The following is a 23,461-nucleotide window of genomic DNA, read 5'->3' as shown; positions in this document are numbered from 1 at the left end:
TGTTATGCGTTCAGAAACGCTCTTCTGCATACCTCGGTTGTAACGAGTGCTTATTTGAGGTACTGTTGCTTTTCTATCAGCTCAAACCAGTCTGGTCATTCACCTTTGGCATTAACAAGGTATTTGCGCCCACAGAACTGCCGCTCACTGGATATTTTCTCTTTTTCTGACCATTCTCTGTAAACCCTAGAGATGGTTGTGTGTAAAAATCCCAGTAGATCAGCAGTTTCTGAAATACTCATACCAGCCCGTCTGGCACCAACAACCATGCCACATTCAAAGTCACTTAAATCACTTTTCTTCCCCATTCTGATGCTCGGTTTGAACTGCAGTGGATCGTCTTGACCATGTCTACAAGCCTAAATGCATTGAGTTGCTGATTAACTGATTAGAAATGCGCGTCAACGAGTAGTTGGACAGGTGTACCTAATAAAGTGGCCGGTGAGTGGATATTGCAATATGACTAAAATTTAGATAAAACTCATTCATTTAAACTGAATGAGATGATTCTGTAAGGGAGTGAATTAAGCATCTAATATGATAAATAAATTATAAGCATAGATAAAATACAATAGAGCAAGATAAAAGTGAAACCAATAGTGCTTTATGGTTTTCTGAACAGTCGATCAGTATTTAGGTAGAAAAATAGAATAATCAAATGTAAAATAACACTGCATAGATCTCGTCATATGAAAAAAGTTAATACAATCAATATTTATTCAAGTAATCAAATATTACTGTTTATTGTGTCTGAATGCTTTAAACTCTCATGCCTTAAAACAATTGCAGATATTTAAATTCTGCTGTGACTTCTCAAATCTCAAGTTCTGAAAAGGGAACTATAATCCCGACTTAGCATTGCACATCCTGTGATGTAAATATTAGGGATGTGCACATTGATATTTGAATGCTTAAACGATATATTGTCCTCCTGATGTGACAATGAGATAACCAGATATAGTACTCAGAATACGGTGCCATTTATTAACTGTTCCACGTATAAGTGTGTCAGAGGGTCTTCAGCAATAGCATAACGTCATGCATTTCACATTTTTAAGATGCAACACAAGCTAAAAATAGTCTTTTTACAAAAAAGCACTTTGGAAACATCTCAAGAGCCTTGTGTCCTGTTCCATTAAGCTGTTCTCCATCAAGCTATTTGAAAAAAAAAGAAAAGAAAAATAGCACACATGCTGTGCAAATCCTTTCCTGCATGTGGAAGTAGTGTGTGTAATGTTGAAGCTCAAACAGCTGTTCAAAATAATGCTGTAACCAATCATCAAACCAGGTTTCACCAAGTTTAAATAACTTAAAACATTTTTAAGACCATCATGAATGAACATTTAGACTTATTCAGGGCTAAACAGTTTTTTTCCCCGAGTATCCCAGTTGGAAACGATTTTCACTTGCCCTATCAAAAAATTATCAATTATAATTTAATACGTTAACAATACAATAATAATGCTAATAAAAATATAGGTCAGCTCAGAATCCTCAGCAGTAAATACATGGAGAGCTTTTAAACTAATATTACTGTAATGGAAATGATTAAACCATTATGGTAAATAGAGTTAATTTTTATTTTAAGTAAAAAGTAAAAAAAAAAAATTGAGATGGATTGTTGGTGATTTTATGGGTGATGGCCAGATTGGCTAGCAATACAAGAACAAAAGAAAATTAAGACCTGTTAAAAAATGATTTAGACTTTGACTTGATTTAGACAACTGTGGCTGGACAATTAATCAAAAAGTAATCAAAATCGACATAGTGAACCTATAATCGATCTACTCTTTCCAGGTAAATTTTTTCAATTAATATTTCCCTGTTGAGGCTGATTTATAATTCTGCATTGAACGCACGGGTTATGGTCCTTATTTACAGGATATGTACAAGTTATTTTATTTAAAAGATGTAATGCTTGTGTTCTACTTTTGAAATCTGTCAGGGAACTGTAGGGATAAAAAATTAAATAAACAAATAAAATAATCTTTTATTAACCGTAATCAAGTTAAAATGTTCAATTAATCGAAATTTTAATTTAAGCCAAATCTCCCAGCCCTACTTACAACACAATACTGCAGTATAAATTTAAGCCTTTTAAAGGCCTAAAATCTAGTGTTTAAGATATATGACATTTTAAAAGACTATAAGTCCCTGTGGACGCCATGCCTTTTGGAACAATTGTAAATTATAAATAAAAGTGTAATAAAAATGTAAATATTGTATACATTTTTGGCATTCATATTCACCAGTGGTCAGTTGCTAAAAAAATCTTACCACACTCCCCAAAATTTTTTGAAAAATAAAATAAAATAAAATATAATAATTCTCAATTTTTAGCGCAAATATAAAAAAAATCTTAAAATCAAGAAGCATTTTCTAGGCAAGTAAAAAAATTTTTTTTCCGAAACAAGGGGTCAAAATTTAGTTTTTCCTTATAACAAGAAAAATAATGAAAAATTTTCTATTTTCAAACTGAAGACAAGATATATTTACTTACCCAATGGCAGATTATTTAGCTAGTTTTAAGGACAAACTTAATTTTGACATATATAAACTTTTTAGATATTTGAAGTAGAAACAAGGCAAAAACTCCAAGTAAGAAACCATTTTTACAGCGCAAGTCAGCATTCATTTGATCAAAACAATGCAAACATATTGTGAAATACTACTAGAAATTGATTTAACCATTTTGTAGTTTGAATATATTTAGAAACCATTCATATCTTAGAGCTGAACTTTCAGCAGACTGTCACATTTTACAGAAATCCCTCCAATATGCTGCTTTGGTGTTCAAGAAAAATAAGATGATTATTAAGAGTAGATTAAATACATGTCTTTTCTTAATCTCTTAATCTTGTGATCTTATTAAACAGTGGTCCAGTAGAGGGCGCTACTGTCCCTGCTGTCAGGGAAGTTCAGTTCAGGCCTGCAAGCTTTCAGACAGCACATGCTTTTTTTTTTCATGCTAATCCCAAATCGACACTAGCGCGGCAACAAGGCCCACACGACAAGACAAGAAGAGACTGATGCATCGGTGCCAACCAGACGACATTACATTACCGGCCATTAGTGGGTACTTCAGACAGAACAAGCAAAGCGCTAACTCCCTTGCTCTGAACTTTCTTCTCTCAGGCTAGTCTGTGTTTACCCACCTGCTTTTCACCCAGCTGATGGGATTACACTTCAAAACGGGCATTAGCGTTAGTGGTAGCAGTTCAGCATGGAGCATCTGAGCGTTTAACCGCCTGACTCATGTTCCAAACTCTATTATAACACTCTAGAAAGAGCTGTGGGTGTTGAAGAGGTTGCAGTCCATGTGTTCTCGCTGCTTGGCTGAGCACAACACAAAGTTTGGCATCCGCTTTCATTTTTAGCCTGGTTCTTTGGGCTTTGATCCTACTAACTGCTGCTAGGAAGAGGAAAAAAAGAAGAACTGAAGTAAAGAGAAGAGGAAGGAGTGTGAATGGAGAGAAGAGGAAGGATAATGGCACTGTGTCCTTGTTATAACAAGGAAGTCATCAATAACATTTATGAAACACTCTCCGGGCCTGGTTTATTTCAGTTTTAAAGGGAAGCGTGAATGAAGAAATCAAAATTCCAATGATCTTTAAATTGATAAAAGGTCACTGTATGATCAAGTCAAAACTTTTTGCTAGTTTAAAAGTTTATTTTGAAGCCATTCTGCCAAAACGACACATTGAATGCAGTGCTGCCAACTATTTACAATGAAAAGGTGCTAAGCTCTGCCCGAAAAGTAGCTAGATTATGTCATATGCCAATTTGCATATTACTGATGTCATCACGTCTTACCGTTTCTGTTTAACAGCCAATGGTCAATATAGGGGTATTTATATCTGCACTTTGCTTTATGTTATCATGTCAATTTAACGAAATGTATTGCTGTTTGAATACGGTATATCAGAATAGATGTGTAGTGAATTTGCGGTAATCTCTCTGACGTAATAAACTCAGACAAGTTTTGAAACTTACTAAAATATCTGTGATTGTGAACAAGAAAAGAATAAACAGTCAAATTAAACGGTTAAATTTAAAACAAAGAAGCAGCAGATCGGTTTGACTGTACAAGGGAAATACCTTCACACTCACGGTGCTAAATCATTTGCCGTCAGTACGCAGAGGAGTGATCTGCTCTCGGCCTGCAGGTGGGAGAGACTGTGGTAGATTGCTAGATTGAATATGGTTGCGGCTGGAAGTTAATAAGAATTATTTATATTATTTAATAAATCTCCCATTAATTGTATTTTATTAATGTTTACCCCCCGCCCAACCATCACAGTAATGTAAAATATGAATTATTGTTATACAGATTCATAAAAATGCTGCTATAATTGATGTGCATATCACACTTCCGGCCGGCCGTGTATCAGATCTAGACTTTACCCTGTCAGTGCTCTGAGGCAGAGGAGGGGCCGACGGTATCACCCGCAGCTTCTTGAGAAGAGTAGAAACGATACAGTATGGGCACATGAGAATCTATTAAAATCTCAAGTAACACCCAAAAAAGTCGCTAGATTTGTCGCTAGTCGCTCTTTTGAAAATTTGTTACTTAGAGGGTCTAAAAAGTCGCTAAACAAAGCGACAAATTTGCTAAGCTGGCAACACTGCTTGAATGTGCAACTTTAGTAGCTAAATCCTGCCTCCATACAACAAGACTGCCTTTTAGCTCCGCCCACTGATTAACACATATAAATAAATAATGAGAAACCTCTTAACTACATTCTCTGAAGACAGCAACACACTGTGCAGTGCCATGTTGCAGAAAATATAAAATAGAGAACAAACGGTTAAAGCAGTAGTCTTCAATCTCGGTCCTGGAGGGCCGGTGTTCTAGAGAGTTTAGCTCCAACCCTAATCAAACACACCTGAACCAGCTAATTACACTCCAACTAGATATAGTAGAAACTTCCTGGCAGGTGTGTTGAAGCAAGTTGGAGCTAAACTTTGCAGGACACCGGCCCTCTAGAACTGAGTTTGGACACCCATGGGTTAAAGTGTACAATGATACCAAGCCAATGACTGTAAAAAATATGGACGACGCGACAGCCCTTTTTCCCATTGAACGCCTTGAGGGCAAAACGCCTGCTTGACGGGCACAAACTGTCGCAAAAGACTGCTGAAATTGGAGCCAGACATGCGCAGAAGGATTGTCTGATGGAGCCAGAGGAGGAGCCGCGAAAATGAGCGGAGTCGAGCTTCCAACCAAACGCTTTATGTAAAATCAACTACGCCCCCCGAACTTCTCAGCATGCGTTTGCTGTCATATCAACACAAATGGATGTAATAACGTTAACAAATATGAGGGTTTTATATATTTAATCGCGCCAGCTCCAGGCCGCAGCGCATAACTTACTCGCGGCGTCGCGGGCTGATTCCGGCTCGCATGCGGCAGCGCCTGCTCGCTCGGCCGCCGCATCTGGCTCGATTGACTCGGGCTGGAATTGGGTAGTAAGTCCAGGCATCCGGAGTAGGTCCAGCAGAGGTAACATTAGTCAGTCTGAGCTCTAAGAGATAAGTCTCCGGCAGGCGAGAATCTAGCCGGAACTGTGTTTTGCTATCTGGGTGGTTAGGCGTGTATCAGCAAACTAATAAAGCCCGAAAAAAGCCCTGAACTTAGCGAATAAACAGTGTTCCACCAGGATCATGTATGTCAGAAACTATAGTTTACTGCTGAACTCATTTTGTCATGGTAAAATAACACAGAAATCGAATAATAACATTTCAGTCTACTTCAGTCTCCTGCCGAAGCTCAGACGCCGCGCTTTGAGAAACTGTCAATCACCGCTGTCAATCACGATGACACACCCAGCATTAAATTACTGCTAAAAACAAACTGTTTACAAAAATGAAGATCTGCACCTATTTCAGCACAATAACCAGTGCCTTAATCGACCAGAACTATCTTTCGGGACATTTTATTGCAAGTGTAATATTTTTTTTTATTTGGGCTCAAGTCTCCTTCATTAACACGGAGGAGGCGGGCTTTATGACTTGTACTGCAGCCAGCCCCCAGGGGGCGATCTAACGGCCGAAACCTTCACTCAAACGTAGGCTTGCGGCACACTTGTACCAACCACAATTTATTGTGCAACTACTCGTCTCCTTCACATCATACCTTTCGTGATGCTTAGTGTGTTGTCACCACTGGCAACAAAGTCGTAAAGTGCCACAAAAAGGTTGGGGTCACTTTCAGCAGCACCCAGCAGATTCTCCTTGGAGCTCCAGCGCACCGCCTCCGTCAGCGCCGTCGAGTCCAGTCCAAACGGCCTGTGCAGGGCTTCTGGCAGAAGAGAGACAGAGAAAAAAACACAGCAGATGAGAAACTGAAAACACAAGCGTCTGCCAATAAAGCAGAAGATCTCAGATGAGAAGAGGCCTCTGGGAGGGGCAGAATGAGTCTACAGGAGGTGGGAGGGAGGGGTTTCCGGAAAGGAGGAGTCGATAAACAAGTGAACACCAAGGTGAGAGGAGAGAAGACATGTGATAAAACCGAAACTAGCTGACGCAAAATGAAGGTGATTCAAAATGATACCACTTTGCTCTTGACGTCACACCGACTTTACAATGGGCTCTTTTTCAAAACTGCAATTAATAATACAAATATAATAAATAAAATCTGGCTTCTCTGGATTAATTGGGTATGGTTTAATATTTGTTTTATTCTGTAAAAGTCTGATAACATGTACACATGAACATCACCTATACACTATATAACTACAGGTTAACTATGTTTATATATAACATTAGCTGCTAAAGCTATTAGTTACTTGTTAATTAGTTAAAGTTATGAAGTTACGGTAACTAATAACCTAAACCTTTTTTTTTTTATTGTAATGCAATTATTTTATAAAGCTGCTTTAAACAATAATTTTTGTGACAAGAGCTATTTAAATAAACTTGACTTTCGCTTGACTGATTTCTTACAAATTTCGACAAATAGAAATGTCATTTAGAACATTCAAGCAGAATAATATTTTTTTCATCAAATGCTCATTTCTTCTGAAGTTAAACATTGGTATTGTGTTGTCTAAAATGAATATATACCATAAAACATAGACACCTTGTTTGGTCCTTAAATGAAATTCCTTACAGAATTATCATTCATTCATTCATTTTCTTGTCAGCTTAGTCCCTTTATTAATCCAGGGTCGCCACAGCGGAATGAACCGCCAACTTATCCAGCAAGTTTTTACGCAGCGGATGCCCTTCCAGCCGCAACCCATCTCTGGGAAACATCCACACACACACTCACACACACACTCATACACTACGGACAATTTAGCCTACCCAATTCACCTGTACCGCATGTCTTTGGACTGTGGGGGAAACCGGAGCACCCTGAGGAAACCCATGCAAAGGCAGGGAGAACATGCAAACTCCACACAGAAACGGCAACTGAGCTGAGGTTCGAACCAGCGACCTTCTTGCTGTGAGGCGACAGCACTACCTACTGCGCCACTGCCTCGCCCCCTTACAGAATTATGTTTTACTCAAATACATAAATCCAGAGAGCAGATCCAAATCCAAAGGTGAAATTTCTCTGAAATATTTCCTAGCTAAATATTAAATTCAGCTGAATTAACATGTCTACAAACTTCAGACGCATAAAAGCAAATAAATCCTGGGAATGGCAGAAGCTTCCACATTGTCCACACAAAAACCAACAAATAGACGTCCTTGAACCTGAAATCCTCCACAAATCCTCAGAAAAGCTCTACCTGCGAGGCAATAGTGGTCATCCTGTGTGCTGGGTAGTTTGGTCAGCCTGACCCACTCTTCCTCAAAACTGCTGCTGGACGGAAGGGTCCTCAATGTCATAATCTAGCGGCGCTAGACTAATGTCTAATCTCACATGGAACAAAACACAGACCCGATGTGTTGAGGATTCTCCTTTCATCTGGGAGAATTGGACTCTTATGCTAGTTTGTAAGCAGGGGAGGAGCGTCAAGCAGCTTTGAGGTTGGAAAAATGGTGTGGGAGAGTCTGTCTCCACGCCTTGAGCATGCCTGTGTCTGCTGGTCTTCCTCTTCAGCTGTCAACCAGCCACACACACACACGCGCATATACACAGCATGTCTGGGCAGCTGCCCCGTTCCTTAGGGGAAAATTGTGGCAGGACTAAACGTGGGATGAGACAGAAGAGCATCAGAAACTGACTTTAATGATTATTAGAGAACAAACTCTGTTTTTGAGATTGGGCTAGATTAGATCTTTTAAAAACTGGATGAAATCAAACAGTCTTGTCATGGAATTTTAGGATATGATTACCATGCCTAATCCTGTGGAATTTGCAGGATGATTAAGAGAATACCGTGGTATTAAAATTCCTATTTCAAATGCTAAATGCCTGGCATGAGCATCAGCCAGAATATTCATCCTCAACTTGCATCACAAATCCAACAGCAACAAAAGGTTCATCATGACACATCATGACCAATACAAGAGTCAGCTAGTGGACAACTAATGTTTTCAACTTTCTACTCAAATAACCCTTAAAAATGCATCTCATTCTTTACAGAAAAAATATACACTACCGGTCAAAAGTTTGGGGACATTTTTTTATCATAAATTATTTAATAATTTACATTACATTATTCTGTTCATCAAGGCGGCGTTTAATAATTGTAAAAAAATGTTAAATACCTATGTATTAAATATTTAATTATTACTTACTGTATGTAGTTTCAAATGAAAGTTTTACTCCAGTCATTATTACTTTTATTACTATTACCATTAATAATAATAACAACAACAACAACAACAACAACAACAACAACAATAATAATAATAATAATAATTAATATTAGAGTTATTTCTGAATGATCGTGTGACTGAAGCTGAAAATTCATCTTTAAAATCACTGGAATAAATGATTAAATTAAATGATAACATTTCACAATGTTACAATTTGTACTGTATTTTTGATTAAATAAACGCAGCCTTGGTGAGCAGGAGAACCTTATTTTAAAACATTTAAAAAATGTAACTTTTGACCCCAAACTTTTGACCAGTATTGTATATATGTTATAACAACTTTAAAAAGTACAAATTGTCGGCACTGGCAAAACATTTCAAAACATTGAAACTACATTTTCAATTCTGATACTATTTCACAAATATACAGTTTTGCTGTATTACTGTACCTTGATGAACCTAATAGGTTTGTAATTGCGCTAATTTATTGTGCTACTAAAAATAAAATAAGCACTTCATAATTAAAAGCATTAACATTTTAAATTTAAGTAACAGTAGCTTTGTTTCCATTCACCTATTTTCATGTGCATTTTGGATATGTGCATAGAAAAACGGTCGATGGAAATGGCAAGATGCACATAGATTTTGAAAATGCGCAAAACTAAGTAGGATAAAATTTTATTCGATAAGATGCGTATAAACTACGAAGGAAAGACTTTTACAGAACAAATTCCAGTATGCACATTTAAAAAGTCATGTGATTTTGTTCTAAGAGATCATGTGATGATAAAAATGTGTGTTAATGGACAAACCAGCAAGCTGAGCACGTTGGAAAACATCTGAAATGTTGTTTTGGGCATTCATTGACGCCTTAACCATCAGTATTAGTGTTATTATATTAATAATGATCTCCAGAATTATCAAGAGCACCTTTGCTCCGCGTTTCATGAATTTAAACACCACCACGTCACGTGTTCATTGAGTGTTGGCATTGTATTCTGAGGCGCAAGTCATATATTAAATAAAGATTCACGCAGCTTTTCCTAATGCAGCAAATTCAGTTTTTACCTTTGATAATTAGCACCAGTTAATCAGGAAGTGACCATTTTGTTCTCTTTGACTCACTGGATGAAAACGCTGCTTTATTTATACATCTTTTATGCCATATTCCTGTTTGCACATACATTTAATTTGCATCTTTGGATGGAAACAAGATAAAACATTAAATTATTAAAGTTATGAGTCTTAATGACTTGGGGAAAAAACTTTTATAAGCACATCTGCTCTTAAAAGCAGCAATAATAGTGTTTTAGGATTGTGTCTTATGTAACCGCTGACTATGAAACATGTCCAAGCAGTTTCAGTCAACATGTGGTAATTGCACACAGCTACCAGTTAAAATGGACTAGTTAACCTAAAAACATTCTCACAAACAAAACAACGAGGTCTGTGAGGATGGTCACTTCAAATTAAACTCAAAACAATCAGTATGCATACAAGACGCAACATAGCCAGGACGACACAAAGACTGGTCTTCTGCCAAGACTTACACAACACAAGAAACCTGCAAGAACACGCAGTAGAGACACTCAAGGCCTGTGTGGCAAACCTCACTACACCACACACACACAGATAGTTACACATAACCCTACCTTTATTGCTGACTAGCATACAGTGCTTTCCAGTCCTGGCCAGTTGATTAATCCACAATTCCCAGTACATGATCCCAGTCTCAGTACAAGGATTAACAGCAAATCACTATAGCACCAAATCCTCAAGTTCGGAGTTGAATTCACACTAATGCAGTGAGAAAAATCAGACAAGCTCCTTTTGGTGGAATCATCGGTCGAGTCTCCAGCGTGGCTCCAAACTCAGAGTTTCCAACCCTGCAGCCGGAATGTTAGCCTGACTTGATTGTGGGCCTCCATGCCAACTGCCCTGAGTAAGAAATATCCACATGTGCTCGTGTGTGCAATGGGAAGAGTGCAGTTCTGAGGGTGGTTTTATTGGATGTCTTGTGAGGGGAGGCGTGTAGGGGGATACATTCAGCTTTCAGAAGGGTTTAGGGACGAGCAGATGGTTCCATTTCTACACCATGTGTGCTGCCTACCCAACATCCTCTTGGGAGAGGCTGGAAAAGCATGGAGGTGAAGAAACTTTAGTAGGAAACGGCTGTGCCACATTAAACGTACCGCTGAGTTTCAGAGCAATATGTAAATTGTATTGAGACGGGATGATCAATTATTCAGTTGCACCCAAAACCTCTCAACATTAAGAGAAATAACCTAAAACATCAACACTAGGGATGGGTACTAAAACTCAGTACTTTATTGGTACTGGTGCTAAATTATAAAAGACTGAAGTACCAATAAGCTCTGACATTAATGGCAAGCGCGTCAAGTATAAAAGCCTTCAAAGCTCTCGGCTGTCCTCGCTCACTCAGTTCTCGCTGTGGCACAAGCAAAAGTATAAATCAGCCTGTACACAGAAGTCTCTCTCTCACTCAGTCACTCACTCGCACACACACACACACACAAGACGAGACTCCCAAACAAACAGCTTGTGAGCTTGCGCGTAGAGTGACGATGCTGGAGAGAACACAACGTTCAAAAGTATGGTTGTTTGTATTTCCCAAGTGGACAAAAAATTCTGATAACTACAAAAAGTACTGATAAAACTCACTCACTCACTCACTCAGTCACTCACTCAGTCACTCAGTCACTCACTTAGTCACTCACTCAGTCACTCACTCAGTCACTCACTCAGTCACTCACTCAGTCACTCACTCAGTCACTCACTCAGTCACTCACTCAGTCACTCACTCACTCACACAAGACGAGACTCCCAAACAAACAGCTCGTGAGCTTGCGCGTAGAGTGACGATGCTGAAGAGAACCAAACGTTCAAAAGTATGGTTGTTTGTATTTCCCAAGTGGACAAAAAATTGATAACTACAAAAAGTACTGATAAAAATTCTGCTAAAGTACCAAACTGGTAAGTAGTATCGATAAAATTAATAACACCATTAAAATTTTAACGATACCTATTCCTAATCAACACACTTTTTAGACTATGAAGGACAGCTATTACATTTTGGAGGCCTGCGATTGTATGATGGTTTTAAAAGCATTCAGACATAAGAAATTGTTCCGTTTGTAACTTTAATTCATTTTATGTTTATTATTCAGGTACTGTACTTGAATACTGTTATGGGGCTGTCACACCAGACGCTTGCATAAATAGACACGTGAACATTTTGAGTTTATCCACTTCATTCGCGTGTCAAATTCAGGTGTAAATAGACACGCAAACATTTTAAGATTACTCGCTTCATTCAGGCATTAAATTCGTTCCATTTGCATGTTAAATTTCCTTTCCAATAGACGTGGATTTGCATCAAGGAGGGCTTTTGTCCAGAAAATGCACCTGGATGATGGAAGCTTTCAGCGGTGCTTCCGTGTGAGCAGAGCCCAATTTGATAAGCTGTTGTCCAGTGTCGGCAGGAGGATTTCCCCTCAGCACATCAACAACAGGTGCTACATGATAATTACAACCATACTACAGCAAGCTCCTGATTAGTTAATGCGACATGAATGTCTGCTAAAGTTATGATTTTCCAACTAGAGCACGTCAGAAACGCAAAAACGCTCAATTTGTGCCACTTCATTTGCACAAATTTTGCCATAGAATGACAATTCACATTTTTGCACTGACTTAACATGTAAATCACTCTTGACGCTTGACGGTTCATCTGTGTCTGGTGTGAATAAATTATTAGACTTAGAAAACAATAAAGTAATTCAGTTGTATCGTATTCTTTATTATATTTATTCGTGCTTGCAGATGCACTTACCTACAGAATCATCCCCAAGAATTATTCATTATTTTCAAATAGAGACGTTCAAGTCATCTGGTGAAACTGTATTCAAATTGCAAAACATATCACAGAATAACTAAATATTTACAGTGGTTTAGAAAAGTTAAGCTTTTAAAAACACTACAATTTTTTGTCATAGCATTTCTAAGATATATGTAAAGTGTTTTTGAAACTAATGAAGATAGCAGAGGTGAAGGATTTATTTTAATTATTTAGCCTGACATGTTTACTGTTCCAAAATATTATAAATGTTTCCTAAAATAAAATATACTGTGTTAAATGGGGGAAAAAGTTGTTTTTTACACAAACATTTAAAAAGAACAAATCTCACGGTTCAGATCACACTATGGATCAGATTTTTTGGATCAGCAAAAAAAAGGGAGGAGACAAATGTCATTTGCTTTCCATTTATACAATCAGAACTTAGAACATGTAATTAAAAAAAAATCTGAACCAGCTGAAAAAAGGAAAATATTTCAAACAAAAAATGATCGTTGTACTTTTTTCCGTCATCATTATATTTTACAGGGAAGCCAAAATGCTTTCATACACATCATTTGAATGACGCGGGGGCAATCTATCTGCAAATGTTATAAATGTTGGATCCACCTACAAGTTCAAAAAAAGTTATTCAACTGCGCGTAACGTGCATTACAAACTGTGTGTTATGATCCATTACACCCCTACATGATACTGTGAAATTGTGATATTTTTATGCAAGTTTATCATACCATCAGAAACATTTATTGGCCTATGCCTAGTGACGCATTTCTCTCTCAGAATTGTTGATGAAGTGATTTTTCAAATGTCTTTTCTCCAAATGTCTACTAGAATAGATAGAAAATGACATTTTTTACTACTCACTAACTAGTACTGACTGCTAGAACGACAGAACAATCAATATATAGAACCGCTGGACAAAAGGCAGAACATTCAACTATCAACAACATGGATAAAATCATCATTAGCTGGAATGACAGAAAGATACACAGTGATATTGACAGATAGATCAATCAATAGCTTACAAAAGACAAAACAACCATATTGCAGTTTATTCATGCAATGCTTCTGACTGATCTAGCAATTGTCCAGCACAGGGCATGTCGCGTGGCCGCATGTGTTTGTCCCGTGTGCTACTCAACACACATGTGCTTTCTGTGAGTGTCTTTGTGTGCAGGATAGTCGCTGCGGGACAGCTGGGGGAGTGCTGTGAATGGCCATTCTGAACGGACTGACCTGATCGGCCTTGTCCTGATGGGAGTCCGGCGCAGCTGTTGTGCTGGGCTCAGGCCAGGCTTACAGCAGCTGCACCAGCACCTCTGTACTGTGAGGCGCTCTCCACCAACTCAGCTTACAGACAGAACATCCTGACCTCAAAAATGCCCATTCCTTTTTGATGAATCTAAGTTCAAATGGCACTTTGGTGAACTTTTTCGGCAAGTTCAGCTTAACAAAAGACAAGTTAAAATAAAAGCAGCACCACAAATAGAAGTTTAAAGAAGATGCACTCATATTAGATGAATTGAAGAATAAATAAAAAGCTGATATTTGAAATTAAAACTAGAGCTGCAATATATTGGATAAATCAGACATTGCAATGTTTTGTTTTGCTGCGATATGAATGTGATTTCACCAGATGATTTAAATAGCTCAATTTGGAAAGATTTCATTCATTTAGATGATTTGACAGATTATCATGTCTTTTTCTAGGCAGTGCATCTGCATAAAATATAATCAATTACAAGCATGTATAAATACAGCAGAGCAAAAATATGTGTAACACTCAACAATCAAATCAAAATCATGTGGTCCTCATCACTGTATAAATAATATTTAAAAATAATGTCTTTTAACCTTTAATAAATAATCGAATCCTGCGATGTGCCATGATATATTGATCAGTCCTAATTAAAATCTAAAAATCTAAAACCCCAATGCTGCTATTTTACAACAGAAAAACATAAAAAGTTTACTAAAACAAAAAGACAAAAATTAAAGCTGCAAGCAGCAGTGAAAGGGACCTCGTACCCAGGCTCACTGCCGCCCAGTGACCTAAGGATGACAAAGAACCGTGGACAATAAATGTTTAAGCTGATAAATGTGAAAAACCTGACAAAATCATCAATTTACGACAAACTTCCTTCTTTCAGCAGCTGGTGCTAAGACAGTAACTCAATATTAGCAAATAGACGTCTTCAGGAAAGGACTTTCATCGATAATCTGAAATTTCAGGCAGATCAGACATTGTTTGGTTAGTTGTAAGTAGATCCAGACAGAATCTGTGGACATTTTTTTTTTGCTATTTCTGCGGAGAATTTTGTAAAAAATCTGCAAAATTATGTGGAATGATTATAGTAGTATTATAATTAATACTTAATATATGAATTAATAAATAATAAATGTTTTACTTATATATAATGCTCACAATGCAAATTCAATTAGATCCACTTATTTGGTAAACAAAGCAAGTCTCTTATATAAAATATCTACTGAAAGACAGAAAATATTACCTTACAAACTGTATTGTAAATAAATCAGATGAACATTTTCATATTACTATTATTATATCACAATAAAATTAGTGTAAGTAATTAAAAAAACCAAATGAATACAAATGTACACACATTTACAAACGTAAATAAATAGACTCAATGATGGGCTAAAAATCTGCGGATTTCTGCACACGCATATTCTGTGTGGGTCTATTTATAAGTACTTCCTCTTCTATTGCGATACACTGAACTTTGTCAGTCCCCCACGAACACGGCCTTTGACAAATCTCTATATCTTCACAAAATAAAATTGCTAAAGTCTTTAGATAACACCATCCAAATTAGGTGCTGAATGAAATCTGTAGGAGGAGTTTGTAATGGTGTAAAACATGGCATTTCGTGTTGCCGGTAGGTGGTGCAATGACTGAACCTGAATATTGGCATGTGAACATGCTCAGGTCAGGACTCTTATCAAATGTGTGAAATCTGAGACAGATCAGACAATGTATGCCTGATTTATCAAAACTTTCTATTTTGTGGCAAAACAAAAATTGTAAGGCCACCACGGGCACCCCCTTTGAAAAAAACTCAAGATTTTCGTAATTTAAAAATCGCCAAAGTGTTTCGATGACAATATCCAATTTTATATTGTTAATCTGATAAAATCTCTAGGAGGAGTTCAACATACCCAACACTTGGAAATGGCAACTGCACTTTTTTTGGGGAGGAATTAAAAAATATCCGACTTCCTGTTGGGGTTAAAATTTCGCTCCAAGAGACCTTTTTGTCAATACTGGCATGTTTGATGTGTGTGCCAAGTTTTGTATGTATGCGTAAATGGTAGCTCAGTTGCCACTCTGTCAAATGTGCATAGGTGGCGATGTCGAGCCATTTTGCCACAACCACTTCCGAAACCCATATCACATGTAAATTTTCACCACTTCCGAGAGTTTTGAGAGTTTTTCGAGCATGTTTACAAATGCGACTCATTCTAGAGAAGAAGAAAAAAAAGGAGCAATTACAATAGGGCCCACGCATCACTGATGCTCTGACCCAAATGAAATAGCCATTTTGACTGAACTAAAACCATATCAAAGAAAAATTGACTACAATAAAATTCTATGCCATTTTGACTGTATATCTAAACCATATCCATATCTAAAAATGTCAGAACAAGTTCATTTAAGCATCAATTCTAAACATTGAGCTTTTTATTTAAACCACCCAATATCAACCATACCAATCAACAGAAACCTCTAGTATTGGCCTATAAACAATATTACGCACTTGTTGACTAATTAAACATATGCGTAACTGTACTGCTCAAATAGTTTAAGACACTTCATCAGAAAAAAAATGAAGTACAGTGTCACACATTAGAATACATATGCCACTTTACTGGAATATTTCAACTGAAATCATCCTTCATGAGATGTTCTATAAGCATGTGGATGTAAGCAACAGTAATCAAGAGTAGGCCGGTTAAGTGATGTGACAATTGTCTCTTCTGCTTCCCCTAAAAATCCAATAAACCAGACACCTCAGCTGCTCGTCATTAGCTCTGGGATTGCCAAAGCACAGAACAGCCCATAACATTACACTGGAATGAGTGCAAGTACATCTGTCATGCAGGAAATTACAACCAACAGCAGCTCACAGGAGGAACGGCTTTGCTCAAGGACAAAAAAACATGCAGGATTTTCACTTTTGCAAACAAACTGAAAGTGCCAGGAGGAGGAGAGCATATGCAAGTCCTCGGGTAGATTTCCTGCTGCCAGGTCTCCCGTTGGGTGGTAATTGTTGGTGTTCACGCAACATAAACACAACAAAGCATATTTTCCAATCATAAGAGACACTGTGTCCTCAAAACAAACTACAAAACCAATTTATCATCAAACAAGTAATAACATAGTAATGAATTTGAAGATTTCACCAAGTTGTGCCTACTTCTGCCACTGGTCACCAAACGGAAAACACTTCTTGACAGCCATCTACAACAGGTTTACTCTTAAAATGTTAGTTCGCCAAAACAATAAAAGAAAATTCAGACATTACTTACTCGCCATCATCTTGTTCCAATTCCAAGACCTTTGTTGATCTACAGATTCAGTAAAAGAATTAAGATATTTTAGATGAAATCCCAGAACTCTCTTAACTTTCATAGACAGCAATGCCCTTGACCAGATAAAAGTTTAGATTAAAAAAAGGACAATAAACATTGTCAAAACATTCCATGTGATGTCAGCGGTTCAACAGTAATAGGAAGCCCCAAGAACATTTTTGCACCGAAAACAAACTGTACAAGCAACTTTCTTTGACTATGTCTTCTGTATTAGGTTTACTACATGCAATACAATACATTGCACTATTCATAGTAAACAAAAACAAGGCAAACAAGTTGTATTATTATTTATTTTTATTTTTTGGTGCACAAAAGTGTTTTTGGAACTTTGTATGATTACAGTTGAACCACACTGAATGTTTTGACTATGATTTTGGTTCCTATGATTTCTGGACTTTCTAGACCGTTGCTGTCTATAGAGGATGAGAGGACTCTGGGATTTCATCTAAAATATCTTAATTTGTGTTCTGAAGATGAGCAAAGGTCTCAGGGAATTAAAACAACACAAGGGTAAGTAATGCCAGAAGTTTCATTTTGGGTGAACTAATCTTTTAAGCAGTGGTTTTAATCTAGGGCAAGCGTAGCATACTAGGAGGCACCAATCTTTCTGCAAATTTGTTTTACAAATAATATATTAACAGACTCTTAATTGCAATTTTAAGTTTTTAAAAAAGTCATTAAAAAAATTCATCTTTGTATTATTATTATTGTTATTTATTTATTTTTATTTATTTATTTTTTATTTTTATTTGATTAAAACAGTTCCACAGGCCCTTCGGATTTGGTAAAACAGGCCCTGTTTGCATATTTAGTCATTTAGCAGACGCTTTTATCCAAAGTGACTTACAAATGAGGACAAGGAAGCAATTTACACAACTAAGAGCAACAATGAATGTTCTCAACAATCAATGAAGTGCTATAGGCAAGTTTCAGGTCTGTAAAGTCTAAGAAGGGAAGTATTAGTAGTATTACTATTTTGGTTTTGTTTGTTTTTTTGGCTACAGTTAGTGTGATATTCAGAGAGGCAATTGCAGATTAGGAAGTGAAGTGGAGACTAAATAGTTGAGTTTTTAGTCGTTTCTTGAAAATAGCGAGTGACTACTGTTCTGATGCAGTTAGGGAGTTCATTCCACCAACTGGGCAGATTGAGTGTGTGACTAAAGATGTGTTTTGGTCAATTGGATCGCATTCCCTTTTGGTGTTTTCAGATGTTTCTTTTGACCCATTTCATCAACATTCTTTAAGTGAAGAGTGTATGGATTTTTGTTTTTCAGATTTTTAAATCAAATACCTTAAAATAAGCCTCTGCAATTTATACATGACAAAATAATACCCTGGTACACGTAGAACTACTCTGAGCAAGTGTTATTTTTTTTTACCTTTTTCTTGCATGCCAATCAATCAATTACATAAATCTTGTCTGCCTAAAATGTTTTAACAACTTCCCCAAGCGGTCAAAGGTGAACAAGCGTAACATGTTTTAGGTGTGTCGTCTACTTGTGATTAAAAAAATCTATGTATAGGTCAAAAAAATTGAAGACCACTGACTGCTAAAAAAGTTAACCTAAAACAAACACTCTCATTGTTTTATTTTTAGTACTTTAAGTTTATTAAAATTACAAATAAATAAATAAATAAACAAAATAATAAACTAGACATTAAACATAATTAAAATAAAAAAACGTACATTATTGCGATATTGATGTCATTTCATAAAAAAGATTTTAAACAACTTATTTGGAAATAATTTATAATTGTACATTGTGATAATTTTGTAGGTATAACACATAGTTTATTAAGCAAATTACAAGCATAAATAAGTACAACATAACAAAGATGCAAACGAAATAGACAGTGCTTTATGGTTTACTGGATATTTGAACTGTATTGAGGACAAATGTAACACAAAAGTGTAATCAAACTATGTAATTAAATGTAAATAAACACCGTCATTGTAATAAAAAAAATACAATATATCTTTATTGACCAGTTAAACTCTGCTGTTATTTTGGGATTTCCGCATGGATTTTGCCTACCCAAATTTAAAAGCTTCCCAAATCCACATGCAGAGGTGTAAATGCAAAAATTTGGTATAATTTTGAAGAAAACTCTTTGAATTTTCATAAATAATAATTCAAAAAATAACTGTATATGTTGTCTGTGTTATAATAAACATCTAAAAAAAAAAGAGCCGCTTTTTGTATTTTTCTTTTTTATAAACTCAAATTTGAAAGTGTACCTTTTAGGTTCTGTGTGGTCTCCCGTGCTGTAATTAATTTTGGTGGTTCCTGCACATGTCTATAACCATACGAAAAAAATGTCTCTACCATAATCTATGCAAAAGTTATTGTATTCCAACTAATGAGAGGTGCTATACAAGCTTCAAGGACTGATTATTGTTTTCATATTTCACTATTCTTTTGTTTGATCAAACATAATTCACTGTGTTTGGACCACATCAAACATACAAAAGGATTACTTATGCACATCATCTCATAAACAGAGGAGAAATGGCCCTAAAGCACACAGCATAAGGTAAGAGATGATAGCTGTCTATGCTATCTGGGGCTGCTTATTGATCATAAATGTATTGTTTTCACATCTGCTACCATATAAACACCGCGATTCATTCGGCAACTGCTTGATATGTGGATATAATACAGTAAAAAGAATGCTAGAACCGTATGAGCACCAGCAAGAGCTTTTATTTGAGCTATAACTTGTACATGTGTCATATGAAAAGTATAAAAAAGACCAATGCAAAATACCCAGCTCGGGTATAAAAAAAATACTGTGTATTTAGGTGTAAATAACTTTTATACAGAAGAATAAAAACCAAAGTGATGCATATGTGCAAAAAATATAGATTCTACACTTTCAAACCAAACTACTTACCGGGGTTTGGTGTAATGTTAGCCCTTTAAATCTTAAAGCGAAAGTCTATGACGTACCAGGGGCCTCATGTATCAACGCTGCGTACGCACAAAAACTTTGCGTACGCCAGGTTTCACGCTCAGAATCGCTCACGTTTGGATTTACTAACAATGAACTGAACGTGGGAATGTGCGCAGGTTCACGGCAGCTTTCTGGCAGGCGTACGCACATTTTTTGTGCGTGTCTGTTTTATTTCCATTGGCGACTCCTAGAGGCAGTTGTGTTAAATTCTTCTCTACAAAGTGTCTGATCCTTGCAATGGCAGCTGTATGAGACGGGTTCATATAGTAGGTATGTAAGATTTCCATACCATACAGTTGACCAGCTAAACATTAAAGCACAATTTGCAGCGGTCGCCTGTTTTCCCAATGTAATCTGAGCTATCTACTGCACGCACATTGCTATAAAGACACTATCTGAAGATAAATTTGCATGCGTGAATCAGAAACATTTCCATTCAATAAATGTGCAAATAAAATATGATGCACAAACTTATTAATGATTCCTACTTGTCTTTCTCGTGATAAATAGTGGGCAAAATCTGATATGTAGCGGGAAAAAAAGAAGAAAGAATTCATCAGACGCTGGATTCGAATCGAGTTTGTGCTCGAACGTGTCAGTATATGATCACATGTTTCTTATGAGGTGCGCCACTGAGACTGCTAAGGGTACTGCAACATTTTACAGATATAAACCACACTATTTCTTTTTTAAATGCACTCTCCCACTAAACTAAACTCTCCCACTCTATTTTTTTCTTTTGTTGTTAATTCCGGAGAACAAACTTGCAAATAACACCGCTTTTCTCCGGTCTACCTCCGAAAGCAGCACCTCCATTTCACATTCTGTTCAAAGTTTCTCTTTTTGTTTGATTTTGCCTTTGCTTTTTCGTTGGGTTTTTTTTATTAGCATAGTCATTAGCATATTCATACGGGGGAGGAGGCAGGGAGGGGTTTTGCGCTCGTGCATGTTGCGCTCAGTTTCACGTTCATTCGGATGTACAAAAGAATATACGTGAGATTCGGCATACGCAGTGTTTCATACATCTGAATTTTTTTCTGCGTACGCACATTTACAGCTTTGTGCGTACACAATGTTTTAGTAAGATTTCCACGCAAGTCTTCGTACATGAGGCCCCAGGTCTGCAGAGTTTAACTCGTTAAAGCGACATATTTTATCATTTCTTTTGCCCACATGGTTTAAATTAGTTTGAAATCTTAAACAGACACATGCCTTAAAAAATTATTTGTTAATTGTAGTAAGGTTAAACTTAGCTTGTGTGTCCTGGTTAATTATAATCAGAACAACATTAACAACATTGTGAATTCATCAGCGATGTGACTATTGAATTGTCACATATTTTGATTTCAATGCTGAAAAGATATATTGTGAAGTGCTATAACACACTACAATTATATATATAAAAAGGTACAACAGTGTAAAAGTATTAAGCAAAAAAAGGAGAATACATTTTATTATAGGTGCTAGACTAATGCAATGCATCACACCTGGCCACTTGTGAACGAATTACTGAAAACATATGTTAAAAACCATGTGGAAATAAAGCAAAGAATAAAAAAAATGGTTTAGAACACTATGAGTGTGTGTCAGTTTCTGTAAATCTCTATTGTTAATTGAAAAACATTACGTAGTTGACAATTCTGAAGTATAGTTACCCTCAATGGTGCTTCAGAGGTGTGAGGTAAACATGCATTAGAGCCCGAGAGCGGTGGTGAAGTGTTGCGCTTGAGAATGACAGCACAAGCTCACCTGTTTATCTGAACGCGTTCAGCACATCACAGCAGAAACCATGTGGTGCAGGACGAGGTCTATTTTTAGATCCAGCACAAAACAAAACTATCTGGCCATAAATACCCGCCGAATAATCGCCCTATGTACACGCACAGAGGAACCAGCGAACAATGATTCCTCAAACAATGGGCCCATATAAACAGAGCTCTGTGAAGGACAAATCCTGTTCATTGGCAATAATGAGGATCCAGCAAGAGCCCTTATCAACAACAAATGCACAGTTGTCCCCCGTCTCGCTCAATCTCTTCCTCCTTTCCAGTAAATGGCTCTCCAGTTGAAAATACTAGTGCTGTATTACTGACCGACAGGCAATCTGATGAATACAAATGGTAATACAGGGAACTTGAGAAATGACCACAAGCAATTAACCGGCTGTCAACAGTATTGACGGAAATTTTAATAATTTCTATTGCACAGCCAAAGTGTAATAAAACTTAAAGTAATGTTACTTTGTTTATGATTTAGAATTATTTTGTTTTATTATGCATATGGTTTGATTGTGTTGCAAACAAAATACACAAAGTTATTGAAGTTAAACTTTAATTTTTTTGTGTTTTTTAAAGTAAAATATCCCCATATTATCAATGTCCTGTTTTTCTTTGATTTCAATTTGTCTATTAATGCTTCTGAAGCAGCAGACGCCATCATCTGTGATTTCATGTTAGTGTTTTTTTTTTTGTTTTTTTTTTATCATTGGCGTTCCACATAGTTCAGTTGCTCAATTCTGATTGGGCAGAACGAAAGCCTGCTCACTCAGTTGCCTAGTAAGACTGTCATGTACAGACCCAATGCAGACATTTGCTCTGGGCGGGGGAAATTGAATAATACATATTTCATATCACAGCCTCTGCAATTAGCTAATCGCAACGTTTTAAATCGCGATCATATATATTATATATATTTATTTTGTTTTAGACATTATTATCTACAGAAAGGCTTTTATCAGCCATGTTAGTTTGCTGAGTGTTCTGTATTTCTATAATCATTATTTTTTGTTTGTATAAGAAGCTACACAATCTCCCTAATTAGAGTTCAACTTGTTTACATAAAGGTAAGGTCAATTTATTGGTGCTTACTGTTTGCTCTGGAGAAAAATAATTTTTCCATTTATGAATATTTAAAACAGATTTAAATAAATGTTTAGGTTAATATCTTTTCAGTTGCTTTTTTTCACTAAAACTCACTGCATTTTAACAGTAAGAAGCTATGATACAGATTATTGAGCTGAAGCTTGACTACAAAATTAAAATCGCAAACCAAATCCAAATCGCAATATCGGTCAAAAAAAAATTATAAAAAATAAAAAACTATACCATCATCATCATTGAAATAGATTTCTTTTTCTTCTGTAGAATTCTAAATGAATTTACTGTCACTTTTGATCCATCAAACATACCCAAGCTGAACAAAAGTATTAATGTCTATCAAAAAGGTAATCATCAAACCTAAATTGCATCATTCAGAAGAGATCCATCCAGAAATGTCCTTTAACCTGTGTTGAGTAGACTT

At 36.5% G+C, this 23,461-nt stretch overlaps 1 protein-coding gene across 5 annotated transcripts in view; it reads right to left on the bottom strand.

The window, feature by feature from the left end:
* Positions 1 to 23,461, bottom strand: part of abl2 (c-abl oncogene 2, non-receptor tyrosine kinase) — a 68,342-nt gene that overhangs the window by 15,634 nt on the left and 29,247 nt on the right. The window contains exons 1-2 of one of the 5 annotated variants that reach the window (XM_017357363.4): positions 10,368 to 10,700; positions 6,137 to 6,301 (exon numbers count right to left, since the gene is read on the bottom strand). In XM_017357363.4, the coding sequence (XP_017212852.1) occupies positions 6,137 to 6,301; positions 10,368 to 10,437 (235 nt within the window). In that variant the 5' untranslated portion in view covers positions 10,438 to 10,700. Of the gene's footprint in view, positions 1 to 6,136; positions 6,302 to 7,739; positions 7,921 to 10,367; positions 10,701 to 23,461 lie in introns of those variants that run through there. The other 4 variants (XM_005166891.6, NM_001122705.1, XM_005166889.6 and 1 more) reach the window with 4 other exon arrangements.

This window comes from Danio rerio, chromosome 8 (genome assembly GCF_049306965.1).
Source record: "Danio rerio strain Tuebingen ecotype United States chromosome 8, GRCz12tu, whole genome shotgun sequence".
Lineage (NCBI taxonomy): Eukaryota > Metazoa > Chordata > Actinopteri > Cypriniformes > Danionidae > Danio > Danio rerio.
The sequence above is the reverse complement of the archived record's forward strand: the minus strand, read 5'-3'. Positions and strand labels throughout refer to the sequence as shown.